General features: G+C 39.1%; 1 protein-coding gene across 1 annotated transcript; it reads right to left on the reverse strand.

Moving 5' to 3' along the window:
- Window positions 1-201: 201 nt before the first annotated feature.
- Window positions 202-13,472, reverse strand: slc6a16a (solute carrier family 6 member 16a). The gene is made up of 12 exons (XM_042393788.1): window positions 12,931-13,472; window positions 7,764-7,983; window positions 6,763-6,920; window positions 5,784-5,910; window positions 5,515-5,690; window positions 5,302-5,412; window positions 4,910-5,151; window positions 4,627-4,807; window positions 3,456-3,657; window positions 2,739-2,898; window positions 2,464-2,626; window positions 202-1,404 (listed from the first exon to the last, which is right to left on the reverse strand). The coding sequence occupies exons 1-12, from the start codon at window positions 12,931-12,933 to the stop codon at window positions 1,063-1,065; spliced, it is 2,085 nt and encodes a 694-aa protein (XP_042249722.1). The 5' UTR covers window positions 12,934-13,472; the 3' UTR covers window positions 202-1,062.
- Window positions 13,473-14,536: the final 1,064 nt, after the last annotated feature.

Raw genomic sequence — 14,536 nt, forward strand, 5'->3', positions numbered from 1 at the left:
GTAGTACTAATTAAATGTTGGTGGCCTCCAGCGTTTCGACAATCCAGAAAACCCCCTTACTTAAATTACTTCTACTCTTTCTTAACCCAAATAAACCCCCAAAAATCATATGTCCAGACTCAACAATCTAATTAATTTATTTTTGATCATTTGAAGATGTTCACGGCTTATGATTTGAGTTGAGATGTGTGAATCATTAGGAAGCACAGAGTCAGGTTGCTGCCATCTAGAGGTTTATTCACGTCCTCATCTAGTACAGTGCAATACTGCTACACTGAACACTTTGTGTGAACACATGTAAAAACATTGCTGTGATCTTATGAGGTAAAATCATAGAAATATAATGTACAATAAAGTTATTTTACTGTCATAATAACATCTCTCATTTCACGCACGCACACACGCACGCACACACACATCTAAAAACACAACCACACAGACATGCAAACAAACATATCACAGTTGCTCAAGGTAGAATGTTTTCATGCAAATCCATACTTGGCATGTAGCTAAAAAATAGTCAACATAAAGCATGTTTCTGTCAGTTGCTGCGTTTCTTAACTCACCAGCTGCTCACACTCCCAGCCCACTCAGTTCTGACCCCTACATGATATCAGGCTGGCAGAGGCAGTAGATAAACCCAAAATACTCGTGGCTGGTGTCAAATTTCCTACTTTAAAACCTTCCATAAAAGTGTTTGTTTTACCAGTTACAGCAGCTTATTGCTTTTTTGTGTTTTCATTTTCTGAAGAGGTGGTGTGATGCACAAGGATGAGTTTAGATAGAGTTTCATGACTACAAAATCTAAAAAGCTTTTGATTAGACTGGTAATGTTCATTCAATAATATAAATTGTTAAAATGACTTTGGCTTATCAGCAACATGGAGCTTGCCAAATATGATAAAAGGGTGCTACCCAAAGTCTCTTCCTCAGATGAAGAATACTTCTGTTTATGACTGTTCTTCCTTCGCTTTGCGATCTCTCTTGCAGGGTCTTGCTTATACACTCTCTGAGGTTCAACATTTTGTCCTTTCACGAACAACTACCCTCCCACAGACGTGTTCAAACTCCTGTATCTTGTTCCTCATCTTCCTCCTCCTGTTGGGGCAGGAGCCGGTAGTGTTCATTGCCCATGGGAAGGAAAGTACTCCTGGGACGAGCGTCGTCTTCCTCAGGGGCAGCTTGGTGAGAGTTGGTATCCAGCTGATCAGTGGAGCTGCACTTTGTGTACAACTCACGGTGCATCTCCTGGCCACTTCCCTCCTCAGACTGAGTGTTAGGGGACCTGCGGTTTTTCAACATGGAATGGATGTAGCCAATAGGAACAGGCAAGGTGGCAATGACTATGAGCATGACAATCATACCCAGAGCCCAGCCCGGGTACTCTAGAGTCGTCTCAGAGGCCTGAGGAGAACAAGAGACAAAACAAGTCAGAGAGGAGCGTATGGACAGCCACAGTAATGCTTAGTAGTTACCTGAGTTAGTCTTTTAACCCTTACATATAGTCAGGTCAAATTTGACACATTACTATATCTGAGGGCAGTAAAAACACCTTGTATACCTTTCTTTTTGCTTGAAAGGTTCTGACGTTTTCTGTGACCCAGAATATACAAAAATGGAAATATTTCAACTTTGTAAAATGCTCCAGGTTAAACTGAAACATTTAGACCTGTATTTATTCAAAATGTCAAAAATGACCTTTCAAAAATGTTGTTGCATTCTTCACATTCAATAATTTTCATTGAAATCATGATGGTTGTTCTCCTATTTTATGTAACATAGAACCAAAATATATGATTGTGAGTGTTTTTTCTCAATAGCACAATACACAAACCCACCAATAGTTTCTCACTATTCCACTGATAGACAGGTGGCTATAATGTGCCAAGAAACACAGCAATGTGCCAGCAAAGGCAGTGAAGAAGAAGACTGTAAGCTAGTAAACATGGATGTAAATATCACAGAATTTAAAGTATTTTTCAGCTTTGCAAATGTTTTATGAGGAAGGAAATGCATTCAGTGCATCCATTAGACCTCGAGGATACACACAATGCATTTTGGTGAGTAACACTGAATGTAAACAAAAACGGTGTTTGTTTACAAGAAAACTATACAGGGTCCCTTTAAGATTACCTTTAACTTTTAGATTAATGATTCCTGTGGGGAATCAGGTCTTTATAGCAGATAATAAAAGCATATTCATAAATATGAAGAAGAAAGATGGTGAAGCAATGTTGTAATTCTGAAAAATCTACACAACATCCAAACAATCTGAAAGTACAATTAATGAATACAAAGTTGATACTATAACATATGCTTCAACAGATTTACAGGCTGAAACAAATCTACAGTTGTGCATTATAATATAGTGTATAATAATGGTGTATATCTCACATACACATTAAACTAAAACAGGATTTTTATCCTCTGTATAGGACAAAAAGCAGTGGTCCAGCATCTTACTGTGCTTTGATCCCAGGCGGTGTATGTTGGCCTTTTGAAGACCACACGCAAGAAACTAGCAGCCAAGAGACCGATCATCGCCAGTAGACAAACGTATTTCCAAAGGTATTTGTACAACACCGGAGGGCGCCATTTGAGCATGACTTCAATATCATCCAGGAAGCTGCAGTTGTGGAAAATACTTCTGTGAGATGTATCTTTTCAATGTAGGAAATGAGGACAATGAACACAGATCATTTAATGGTGAAAAGCTGTCAGAAATATTGTCTTCTTACCGATCTGTTCCATAAACCCACGCCACACTGATGGTTTCAAAGACCACTACAATGACTAATGGTAGGGTTGCAGAGTAGTCGTCAAACATAGTCACAAAATAGTTGCCCGAGCGCTGAGTAAACAACAGTCCTATCAAGAACCCCAAAATACAGCTTGACACTGAAAAACAGATAAGTTAGTGTTAGAAAAGAGTACAGATACCTGAACAAACAAAGCATATGAGGTTCATCTGATATAATTTACTACAATTAATATCCGATACTTCTGCTAATAGTGCTGTATTTCTCCTTTCTGGTGTTTAAATTGCAAACATTTTCAACAGTTCTGGTGTTCAGCTCATGTTTTCAACTTGTTAAGAGTATTTTCTTTTTTAAAATACGTTCATAAATAATCAAGAACAGTCAGTATCAAATATTGGCTGCCCTGGCCTGTTCTTTAAGCTTTTAATAATTTTCAGTAACTGCAAATAGACAATTGTTGTATAGTCTTTAGAGGCAATTGACGTCTGAACTCTAAAAAAAGGAAGAAAATGATGACAGGTTCAACATCTGGTCAGATATCTAAATGTTTTGCCCAGGATGAATATTTAACGTTTTAATCGTATTAATCTTAATTTAATTTCACTATAATGTGAGGAAAAAGAGTTCTTTCAAACAAAAACTGCAATCACCTGTAACACTTTGAACTTTAAACACGTGTTGACTTGTGTGTGTTACCAGTGAGAAGGGTCCGTTGGTGTCCAGACAAGTTGAAATTGTCCATGAGAGGTGTGAGGATTCCCTGCATGGTCCCAAACATGGTGCTGAGGCCCAGGTTGAGCAGCATTAGGAAAAACAGTGTAGACCAGAAGGGACTGGCTGGGAACAGGGCCATCACCTCAGTGAATGCTATGAATGCCAGGCCTGTCCCTTCAACACCCTGTGCTCACACAAAGACAAGACAGAGAGGGTGGAATGAATAAATCTGAACAAGAGTTTTTATAAATGTTGACTAAAGATTGCAAAGTATTTGGCGGCTCCATGCACAACCAAAGAGGAAACAAAAATATGTCACTTGGGATTGGCATTTCCAGAGGCAGTATTTTGTGCAAGTACATTATCCAATCTTGCTATTATGTTTTTGGACTATAACATGCAGATACTGTATATACTAGACTACAAGTCTACAGCCACATTTGTAGCTCTGTGAGGCTTTAATGCTCATTGTAAAGAAAAGCTAACTCTTACAGAGATAAACCAAAGTAATGGACAAACTATAGTTTTGACCTAATGATACAAAAATATACTACTCTTGTACCTCTACTTTTGAGAGTATGGGATTTTTGATAAGATAAACACTGTGAGGTAACATTACTTTTAGTACCTCCTCCTCTGTTTCTTTAGTTTTTCCTTTCACTCCTCAATCACAGCTTGCTTCCATCTCTCCTGGGTGCCTACTAGATACGGCACATCCCATATGTTTTCATCTTCTTGCCTGCTGGATGTTTTACAGTACCTCCCAGATTTCTCAGGGGTCCTGGGAACCATAGCAGTCCACCCACTTACTATTGTTATTGAGGGACTGATCTCTGGTTGAGTTCCTGTTGTTTTTTTTAAAGCAAGTCAGTGTCCAGCACCTCATGAAGCAACCTGCTGTGATCCTTCTCTCCCTTAAAACTTGTTCTTGAGAAGGTAGCTGGTTTATAACTTTTCAAGGCACTGGATGGAAAACAGCTTTATGAAATTCAAAATTTCTCAAGTGACACAAAATGGGTTAGAACTACATCTTACTGCTAAATAATAGGATGGATTTGATACCACTGACCACATATTCTTGGATGAGCCTCTCAGAGTTTGATTCTTGGTCCTATCTTGATCTACTATGATCTTCTAATAAAGTGTCCCTCACCTCATTCATCTCCTTCTCCAGATTGCAGTCAGTGATGTTAGTGCCCACCAGGGAGCCGTAGTGTTCGTACCACTCTCTGTATTCAGCTATAGACACAGAGCTTGGATCTGTCATGTTAAACCAAGGCCACCAGTGCTGGTTAGATCCGTGGGACATCATGGTGCTTAGTAGACCAAGATTTCTGGAAGTGGTTGAAATAAAAAGGTAAAATATAAAAAAGGCAATGTCTGATGTGGAAAGCTACTTGTAATTATTTTGCTTGCCCTTCAAGATAGATCCATACTTAGCCACGCAGCGTAGTGCAATGGTCTTGGCACGGAAACCTAGTACGACAAAAACCACTAGCGAGGCCAGCACAGATGTCATGAAGTTGATGCCGGAGACCATCAGCGCGTCCCTGTGGCAGTTGTTGTGTACTGGATTGTAAGAGGAATATGCGATAACAGAGCCGTAACCCAGTCCGAGGGCAAAAAATACTTGTGTAGCAGCCTGCCGCCACACCTGCACATGACCCCAAATTTCCAGCTGAAAAACACCACAAAATAGAGTCTTGTTACGTCTAAATTACCGTAAATGCTACAAAGTTTAGAAAAGGTCCTCATAAGTTAACTCTATACAAATAAAACACAGTCTTTAAGCAACATAAATATGACCAAACACATGACGAAAACTTACTTTAGGGTAAAACATATAGGTGATTCCTTCCATTGCACCGTCCAACATCAACCCTCTGATGAGGAAAATAAAGAGCACCACATAGGGAAAGACTGAGGAAAAGTACATCACCTGAAATATGGAAAAAGGAAAGGATAATTGCTTTAGCAGAAACTTTTAACAGTGAAACGAGCAGAAATTAGTATATGGGGTGAAAAAGAGAAAATAACTTACCTTCGCAGAAGACTTGATGCCCTTGATCATAGCTAAGGCGACGATTGTCCATGCAGCTAATAAACAGCCTGTCATGATGGGGTTAAACTCTCCAGATTCTTCGATGGAATTTGTGATGTTAAGGGCTTTCCGAAACCAGAAATATGACGTTGGGGAGCTGCTTGCACATTCTTTGACTGTGGATTGAGAGCAAACAACACTATAGACCTCGGACTGACATGTATGTGACATCACATTTTGTTTAACTTCTCAGTTACGCTAGCAAGTACCTGTGTCATTGGTGGTTATATCAATTGGACACTGGTTCCATGGCAGCGGATACTGAAAAGAATTACCCAAGTAGAACAGGCTCCATGCAATGATAACATTGTAGTAAAGGGCCACATAAAAGCAGACCTACAGGAGAAGAAAGGGTTTATGAATGATTTACTTAATTAATTATCAATATTTACATAGTAAGTCCTTGAGATATAGCATGCAGTGTGTAGTGACCTGTACAGTATACTGTACATTCTGTGAAACGTTCTGTCAAGGTCAAACATCTGGTCAGTGAGTTAAGGTATGCTTAAAGTGTAACCATAATGGGTTTATGATGATGTCTAACAGAGCAATGAGGCTTTTTGGAAAATAAACAAGTTTTTAAAAAAAAAATGTCTGTGCCAAAGCATACAAGTACACGTCTGTGTGCTGAACATGCACAGAAAGTTCTTTTCACACTGTTTGCCTTGTCTCGTCTGTACAGAAAACTGTTACGCAACAAACTGCCAGCACCACGGCGCACAAACTCTCTCACATTACATGGTAGGATGTCATCATCATCCTTTCTTAAGTGTAGTGTGGCTGGTAATAAAAAGAAAGGCTTGTTTACAGAAAGGTGATAAAAGGGGTAGTACTGTAGGTGTGATGGCTTTTTAATGAGAATAAGTGGAGGAAGACATTCATGCTTATAAATCTTTTCATTCTGGGGCTGTGCAGCAATGAACCATGTTAAAAATACTGATGATGGCCCAAACATGAAAAAGCCAGCCGGCTACCAAACCACAGCAGGCCAGTCGACATACTATGAACTATCATTTTGCTGACACATGTGCAAACAACAGTCTTTTTTTTCAGAACAGTATTGACAGTTGAGGTGTCTTGTAGAATACAGGATGGAGAATTGATTTTATTGCTTCCCTATTTTAACTTTTATTTGCCCCATGTCACAAATAATCCAAAGTATGAAATAGAAGAACTATAAATCTTCACCATGCAGCTGGAGTAGCCGATTCCTGCCAGCTTTGGGGAGATCTGCTTCCATACGCCAATGCTGCCCTGTCGAATGCTCTGGCCGGCTGCCAACTCCATAAAAAAAAGCGGAACTCCCACAACCAGCAAAAGAAAAACATACAGCAGCATGAAGGCCCCTGGAAGGAAAAATAAAGACATATATATTTTAAGGGGAACTCCACTGATTTTACACATCTTAGCCTGTTTACTGATGTTAAAGAGTAGTGCTGTATATGTGAAAATAGTTGTATAAAGAAGTAGAGGCGTTACAGTTTTCTGTTGATTGGTGATCACATGATGTGCCCTTAATAAAGAGAGAGTTCACTGCTGTCACACATGCTCTAAAGGGGCTTTATGCAGAAAAGTGTCAGCAGATTTGTCAGCCTATTGATAAATAATAAAAGAGAAGAGAATAGAAGAGAATATCGCTGTATAAAGCCAAATTTTGTGGCTCCAGAGGTAGCTCTGTGCAGTCTGATAAATTGCCTCAAGTGATGTCATCTGAGTCCGACTAAAAGTTTGAAACTGAAAAAAACAAAACTGGGATGTGTAGTTAGAAAGAAGTTAGGTAACCAGACCTCTTTAAACCTGCTCCTCATCTCTGCTTGAGGCCACATTAGCCGCTATAACACACCTGAATCTGTACAGTTGAATGAATTGAGTAGAGATGCATGGTGGGTAATGTAGGCGCCAGATTTTGACAAGGAAGAATGCATAAAAGGAGAAAAGGTGATATCTCTGGTTCTGCTGAATCGATTTTGATGCTTTTTCCATCATGAGACAGGACACTGTTATAGAAGTGCGATGCTAAATCGGTGGAGTACTCTTTTAACTTATTTACTCAGATCTATTTTCTTTATTATGCGTCATGTTGTCTTCTGTTTCCTGTGTTTTTCAAATTACAAAGGTGTAAGTTACTGGTGTCAAAAGAGCTACCATGATGAGTTGAAATGTACAATTATTTCCTCCGAGACACTCACCTCCTCCATTTTGGTGGCAGAGGTATGGAAACCTCCATACGTTCCCTAAGCCAACACTGAACCCCACCTGGGCCAACACGTACTGGATCTTAGAGTCCCATGCTGGCCGGTCATTTGCCTCAGCTTCATCTTGACCATTCACAGTTGTAAGCTGAGTTTCAGACTGGCCCTCACCCAGCCAGGTTCTGTCCTCGTTGCCGTCCAGCGCAGGCTTCTCCATCTTGTAATAAACAGAGACGAAGAAGTTTAGTGTTAATATGGGTCCAGTCCAGATAAAATGAAACATGATGCTGTTATGTTATGCTAAGCTACTTGTGTGATGCCAATATTCCACACATATATGCAACCAAAATAATGACCAAATATGTCTATTTCACATTCCAGCAGATGCACACCGAGTTCAACTCCTTATTTATCAGAGACCACAACAGTCCATAACAATATGCAAAGTGTATGGTGTCTGAGGGGAGTGACTTAAGACCACTGAGAAGGGAAAGCGAGTCTGTTTTTGTGTTTTGTTATTACAGCGTCACGTGCGTGCTAAGCTCTGGCCTCCCACCCGTCACCTGTCATGTGAAAACACCATTGTGAGTCATATGTGCTGTAAATCATTCCATTCTCCAATTTCATATCAAGGACGATACGCTCCATGTGAGAAAACTTGAGCAAACATGCAGGGTCTGGGCACAACTCAAATATTCTAGTTTAATAGCAATAAAAATTTGTTTTTTGGTAGGTTAGTAGAATACTGCACTATGTAGTACATTGTTAGGCAACATTACAAAGGAATTGATCATTCAGTTTGTTATTTACTGCAGTCTGTTCTGTTCTGGTCTGAAAAGTTGGTAGTTAAAGAACATTAGATCATCGATCCACACTTGAACAGTGAACTAGACACACTCATTGGACTGAACACACATTTGGATCCAGCTCAGATAAGCAAGCTGGATCCAAAATGGCTTAACACGAGCCAAACTTCGTTCAGGACATGACCTAGCGGGATAATTTGTATGAGCCACTGCTGGTATCAGCTGGTGAGAATGGAAAAGTACAGGAGGTGTATGACCCAGAAAAGCATTTGGCTGTCCGAGACACACGGCCAGATAGGGAAGGCGGTTTCAGAAATATGTATACACACATATGTAGAGGAGTGTGAGAGAATGACAAATATGCATGCACACGCAAATAGCGAGAAGGGAAAGTAAGAGCAGTAGCCACTAGGCAGCCTTCAGGATGAAGGGGGGATAGTTTTTAGTGACGTGTGGGTGGGAGTGGGTTGGAGAATCCACAGGGAGGTGTTGGGATTACATTGGTTCACACTGTGGGTGGTGCTGAGGTGCATGGGGGGGGGGGGGACCATGTAGTGGATATAGTTGGCAACAAGGCAGGAGAAAGGCTACAATTTAAAAAACAGAACAGCTGACCAGACAGCAGCTTCACTAATGTCCAGGTTCAAAAAAGTTCAATCCATCAATTCATGAAACCATAGAAATTACAGTGATCCCACCCTGATCAACCAATTACATTACAGAACATCAGCGGCACTGTAAACGCCCATGAACAACCAAATGCTTTCATACATTTCAGCAGAAAACAGGTTTTTGTTGTTATACGCAGGTTAGGCTGAAGCAATTAGTTGATTAGACGGAACATTAATATGCAGCTATTTTTATAATTGGTTTCAGCTTCTCAAATGTGAGGCTTTGCTGCACTATATTCTGACATATAAATTAATAGAAAAAAACATAATGAATAGACCAGATGATGATGAAAATAACTGTACGTTTCCTCCAGAGCGAGGTAACCTTGGATAGTGATTCAGCAAGGTAACCTGAACCTGATTCAGTAGTAGATTGAGAACTGATAATGTCTGGCTATCAGATCTGTGCGTAACCTTGGTGGCGTATCTCTCTACTTTCAAAGGAAAACACCCTTCAAAACAAGTGAGCGGCCATCATATTTCACATCTATTTGAACTTTTTCTGAAACGTGCTTTTAATTTTTATAACATCTTGGACATAAATGGCAATATATTGCATGCTCATTGTTCAGTTCTGGGCCTTGCTGCAGTCTTTTGCAAAATGTTACTGAACTGCTTAGTTTTTTTTTTCTTTCCTTCTATTTTCCTATATTTGGTTTAACCCTAAATTATCTTCTTTCCCAACAGCCCCCTTCCCCCAGCACACCAACACAGACAGACACAAACCACATATACACACACACACACACACACACACACACAAACGGTGGTTGTAAATTTTTGCCTATTGGTCAGTCAAGCTCTATCTCTGGGTGCAGTTGGAAAACGGGCAACCGCAGTTAGCGAACAGTAATAGGCAATATTCAGAAGCAGTGGCCTGAGAACACCTTAGGTCTAAAAAGGTTGTCTAAAACCACCTTTAATTTTTCTTTTATATTTATAGAAAACTGAGATGTCTTTAGAAATGGGAGACTTTTAAAAGCACTGTGCAAATATGGTTACACTGGATCACGTCTCAAGTAGTCCTGAAGTTTTCTGAATCTAATGTTTTTATTGATAAATGTCAATGCATTTGCACCATAACTGATATCCAATAAAACAGAATAAGCACATCCATATGTCAGAATATGTCATTTCAATCTTAATCTTTGTATTTTATTATTTAAACTAAAACCATTGTATGAAATGTATGACTTTATATGTAATGATGTCATCAAATCTCATATTTACACAATAAATACAGTAACTCAATACAACTGCTATGCTGCTGTATTGAGGAATTCCAGTTTATCAGTTAAACAGTAAATAACTGCTGCCAGACTGATTCACTCAACTGACTGAAATGCAATAGTCTGGTATTACACTGCATAAAACACAGTTTTATTGTGTTGTTTATTGGACTGCTTTGTAATAAAATGTGTTTCTAATATTTTGTCCACCTCCTTGAAGAGGAGGACATGAGAGGACATTAGAGGACATGAAGAGGAGCAATGTAATGTTGTTGTACAACTTCAAAAATATCCATAAGGTTCATTCAAAACCCATCTGACACGACATCAACAACAATTAAAAATGATTAATAAGAGTATTTATTATGTGACTGCTCTACTGGATTAAATGACAGTGTAGAGGGAATTAGATTATATTCACTCAGTTTAGTTTAGATGAAAATGTCTAACTGTTTTACATTTGCTCAAATTTGTTGGTATTTGTTTGTGGGTTGGAAAATGCATTTTATGAACACCATAAATTACCTACAAATTGTCACATACACATTTGTTAAGTCTCATTTTGAACTTGCGGATCATGAAACATTTTTGACAATTTGTCACCAGTCACCAGACTAATTTCACTCCGCAGTGCAGAGACGTATTGATATCCGAGATCCATAAACACAGGTTCCTCATTCCGGTTTTCAGCATATTAAAAAGACCATTACCTAAAAAGTATATGAAGGGTTATACATATTACTGTAAATGTTTATGTGGGATATGCCATTTTTGTTTCCTTCTGTTGCAGCAGAGCAACAGTGGAATATTAAATATAAGTGAAACAGAAAGAGAAAGTTGCACATATGAGCAGAAGTGGCAATAAGTTACTGTCACGCATATTCAGTATATAAAACATTTTGTTTTATGTGTTTACACATATGTGGATGAATGTCTTAAACAGCATGTATGCTTGTATGTGTCTCTCAGGTTATAATGACCCCAACCCTGCAGACACAGGCAGAATAAAGCCCCTTTCATGCATGCACCCTCTGTAAACGCTCTAGCAATGTTACATGTCAACGTCATGTTTGAAACGAAGACTGAGTCAATTTATCTGTAAAAGTCTGTCTGGCAATCGGCCTACTCAGGACATGTCTGTAACGCTTGGCTCTGTCTTGGCTCAAGAGTAAATTGAACCAAACAAAACACAGTAATCACACTCATCAGGCCATCAGCTAACCTGCCAAACAGTAGAATTACGACAGCATGTGAGCAAAGAAGGAATTAAACAAGAGCCAAAACCTAACTGTAGTGTCCTGACAATCTTTTTGATGTTGTGTCACAGGATCTATTGCAGTGCTGATGTCAGTCTTGTGCAAAACATCACACCAGTGATTGCGTATCAACACGTGTCACCACTAAATATAGGAAAATCTTGTGGATACTTTTAAAAACAAAGGACATGCAGTAGCAGAATATTAACAAATAAATCACAGCATCAAGAAGCTGCAGAATGGGAGCTATACAGGATATAATCCAGCAGCACTGAGACAGACATTTAAATTTACTTATTCACTTTATCAACCTGTTTCAACATATTTTAGGTTCAGAAGGGCTGATATCTATCGAAGCGTACATTTAAGGTATACACTTCAAAATACACATACGGCACTCTACCTCTTAAACATACATACACATATACACATACACACATATATAAACACTGTAGTATTACATAACCTAAGTAGCTGTCAATCATGAACATACTCACACAGATTATTTTACCCCTGCAGTGTAGTTTATTGCCTGTGAAATATCACAGAAACATACATCTACATACAGATTGTTTTACTCTACATTTATGAACCGCTACATCTGTCTGACACAATAATTGCGGGGTTAAAGTGCTTCCTTTCAGCTTTAATTTCAGGGTGTTAACATCCACATCAGATCAACAGTGAAGGAACTGTTGAATGTTTATATACAGTGCTCCAATTATAGACCAAATGGGAAAATGGACATCTTGAAAAAAGTCATTAAATTTTATGTTTGGCTGTAATTTGGTTAGTGCTGCAGTACAGTAGCCCATTTATCCCTTTTTTTTTTATTGCAAATGAATAAAACAGACGTCATGCAGTGACACATTTTACAGTAATTTATGGGTATTTGTCGCTGCTCATACAGAGCTGCATGGTTACTCCTGTGGAAAAATGTACAGAAAATCAGCAGCATGGGGGAGATTATCCAAAGTGAGGCACCCTACAGTATTAAAGCCTATTCATGACCGGTTAAGTAACAGACAAAGACGTCTAGTTAACGGAAATTCACACAACAATAGATGCAGAACTTTTGACTTTTCATGAGGAAGAAACTATGGGAAAAAAACCAAAGCAACACGTGGTCTGGATGGATAATAAACACTTAAACTCATTCTAACACATTGACACAGTAGAACAACGACGTTGAATAGACATACCATGCTGACAGCACGGTCCAAGAGAGGAGTAGAGTTTCCAGTAGTCCTGGTGTTGGTTTCTCTGCCCGTCCCTTTCTGACAGGGCTACTTTTAAACTCTTCCTTTTTTGGGGTTTGAGGATATTCAGGCTAACCAATACTATGATTTGTTAAGGGAGAAAAGTCCCTGAGCCAAGTGCTTTTAACAACATGTGGCCACTCTTGTGTTGGAACAAGCTCTGTCGTCGTCAACCAGAAAGAAATGCAGGAGAAGTAACTGTAGTTGGAGCCAATGGGAGGTCTGAAGGGGCTGAACTACCCTTCCCCGAAACCCTCAGCGGGGCTGGACGACATAAAAATACTCTGCTGGATGTTACTGTGTGTGTAACCTGCTGCTTTCACAAAGAACGCACTTAGATAAGAGTTTAGGCCTCTTCTGAGAGCAGCATAAAGACTCCGCTTTATACTGCGTTCATGCATGCAACAGTTTGCAGAAACAAAAAGCCAACAGCTGATTGTACTTGCGCGTCTATTTGTGCAATTAGGGTACAAGCGCTGACTGCACCCAAAGTAAAGACGTCTTAAACGCTCAGTCAGAAAGCGCAGCACAAGACTGCGATCACTATCTGCGTGTTAATTATCGCCTCATTAACTCACAGCGGCCCATTAGTCAGCGCCTTAATTGGGCTTCCTGTTGCGGCATTCTGCTGCATTAAAAAAGACAGATGCAAGATAAAAGAACATTAAAAACATAATAGAGAAGATAATAGAGAAAATCAAAGAGAGATTTAAAAACGAATACAATTATACTAATAGTCAGTAAAAGGACAATTAATTCTGTAGGTGAGGATCAAAAGTTGTAAGAGCTGCACATTCTCAACTCAACAATAATGCAATGATCCAAATTCAGCACATTAAGGCCTCAGTTCCGGATTTAAAAAAAAAAACAATCCTGCTCTGCATTCAGAAATACAGGCTATAGTTTCAGATATAAAAACATTATCCAGAATGGTTCCTGTTATTATATATTAAATGATATAACTGAGGTTTCATGTTGTAACTGTTTGAGGAGGAGCAACAATAGAACATATTTTATGAACAGTTCATTTACTTTGGGAAGTTCATGTCAATAACAGCTCTTATCTCTCTGGAAAAACAGAAGGAACAGTAAACATTGACTTTGAAGATGTGAGAGGAAATCACTCAAATAAAGCGTCTATTTCCTCAGATTGTCTGCAGAACAGTGTGAGCAATATGGGCTCAACACTTCAACAGAGATGATAACCGCTACACATTTTGCAAAGCCTATGAACTGTTAGGAGTCAATAGTGACTACAGCAGCATCACAAATGCAAAACTGGGGAAATGCAAAATGTATACAAAGCTGCTGTGGGTTCTGTCAATGGTGCTTATTGTCTGCGTGTAAACAGCATAAAACTCATCATCAGTGCATCTGAATACATAAATGAATGGAATGAAACTGTCTCTTTAAGTGATTTTTTTTTTTTTGTTAAGTGACTTTTTTCAGTGACAACTGAAGCGTATAAATGAACATGTTCTTGCCCAACTACAGGGTTATACAATATGTGAGCGCCGGTGTGCGTACGTTTGCGATACATACTGTCTTG

Source organism: Thunnus maccoyii, chromosome 18, assembly GCF_910596095.1.
Source record: "Thunnus maccoyii chromosome 18, fThuMac1.1, whole genome shotgun sequence".
Taxonomy (NCBI): Eukaryota; Metazoa; Chordata; class Actinopteri; order Scombriformes; family Scombridae; genus Thunnus; species Thunnus maccoyii.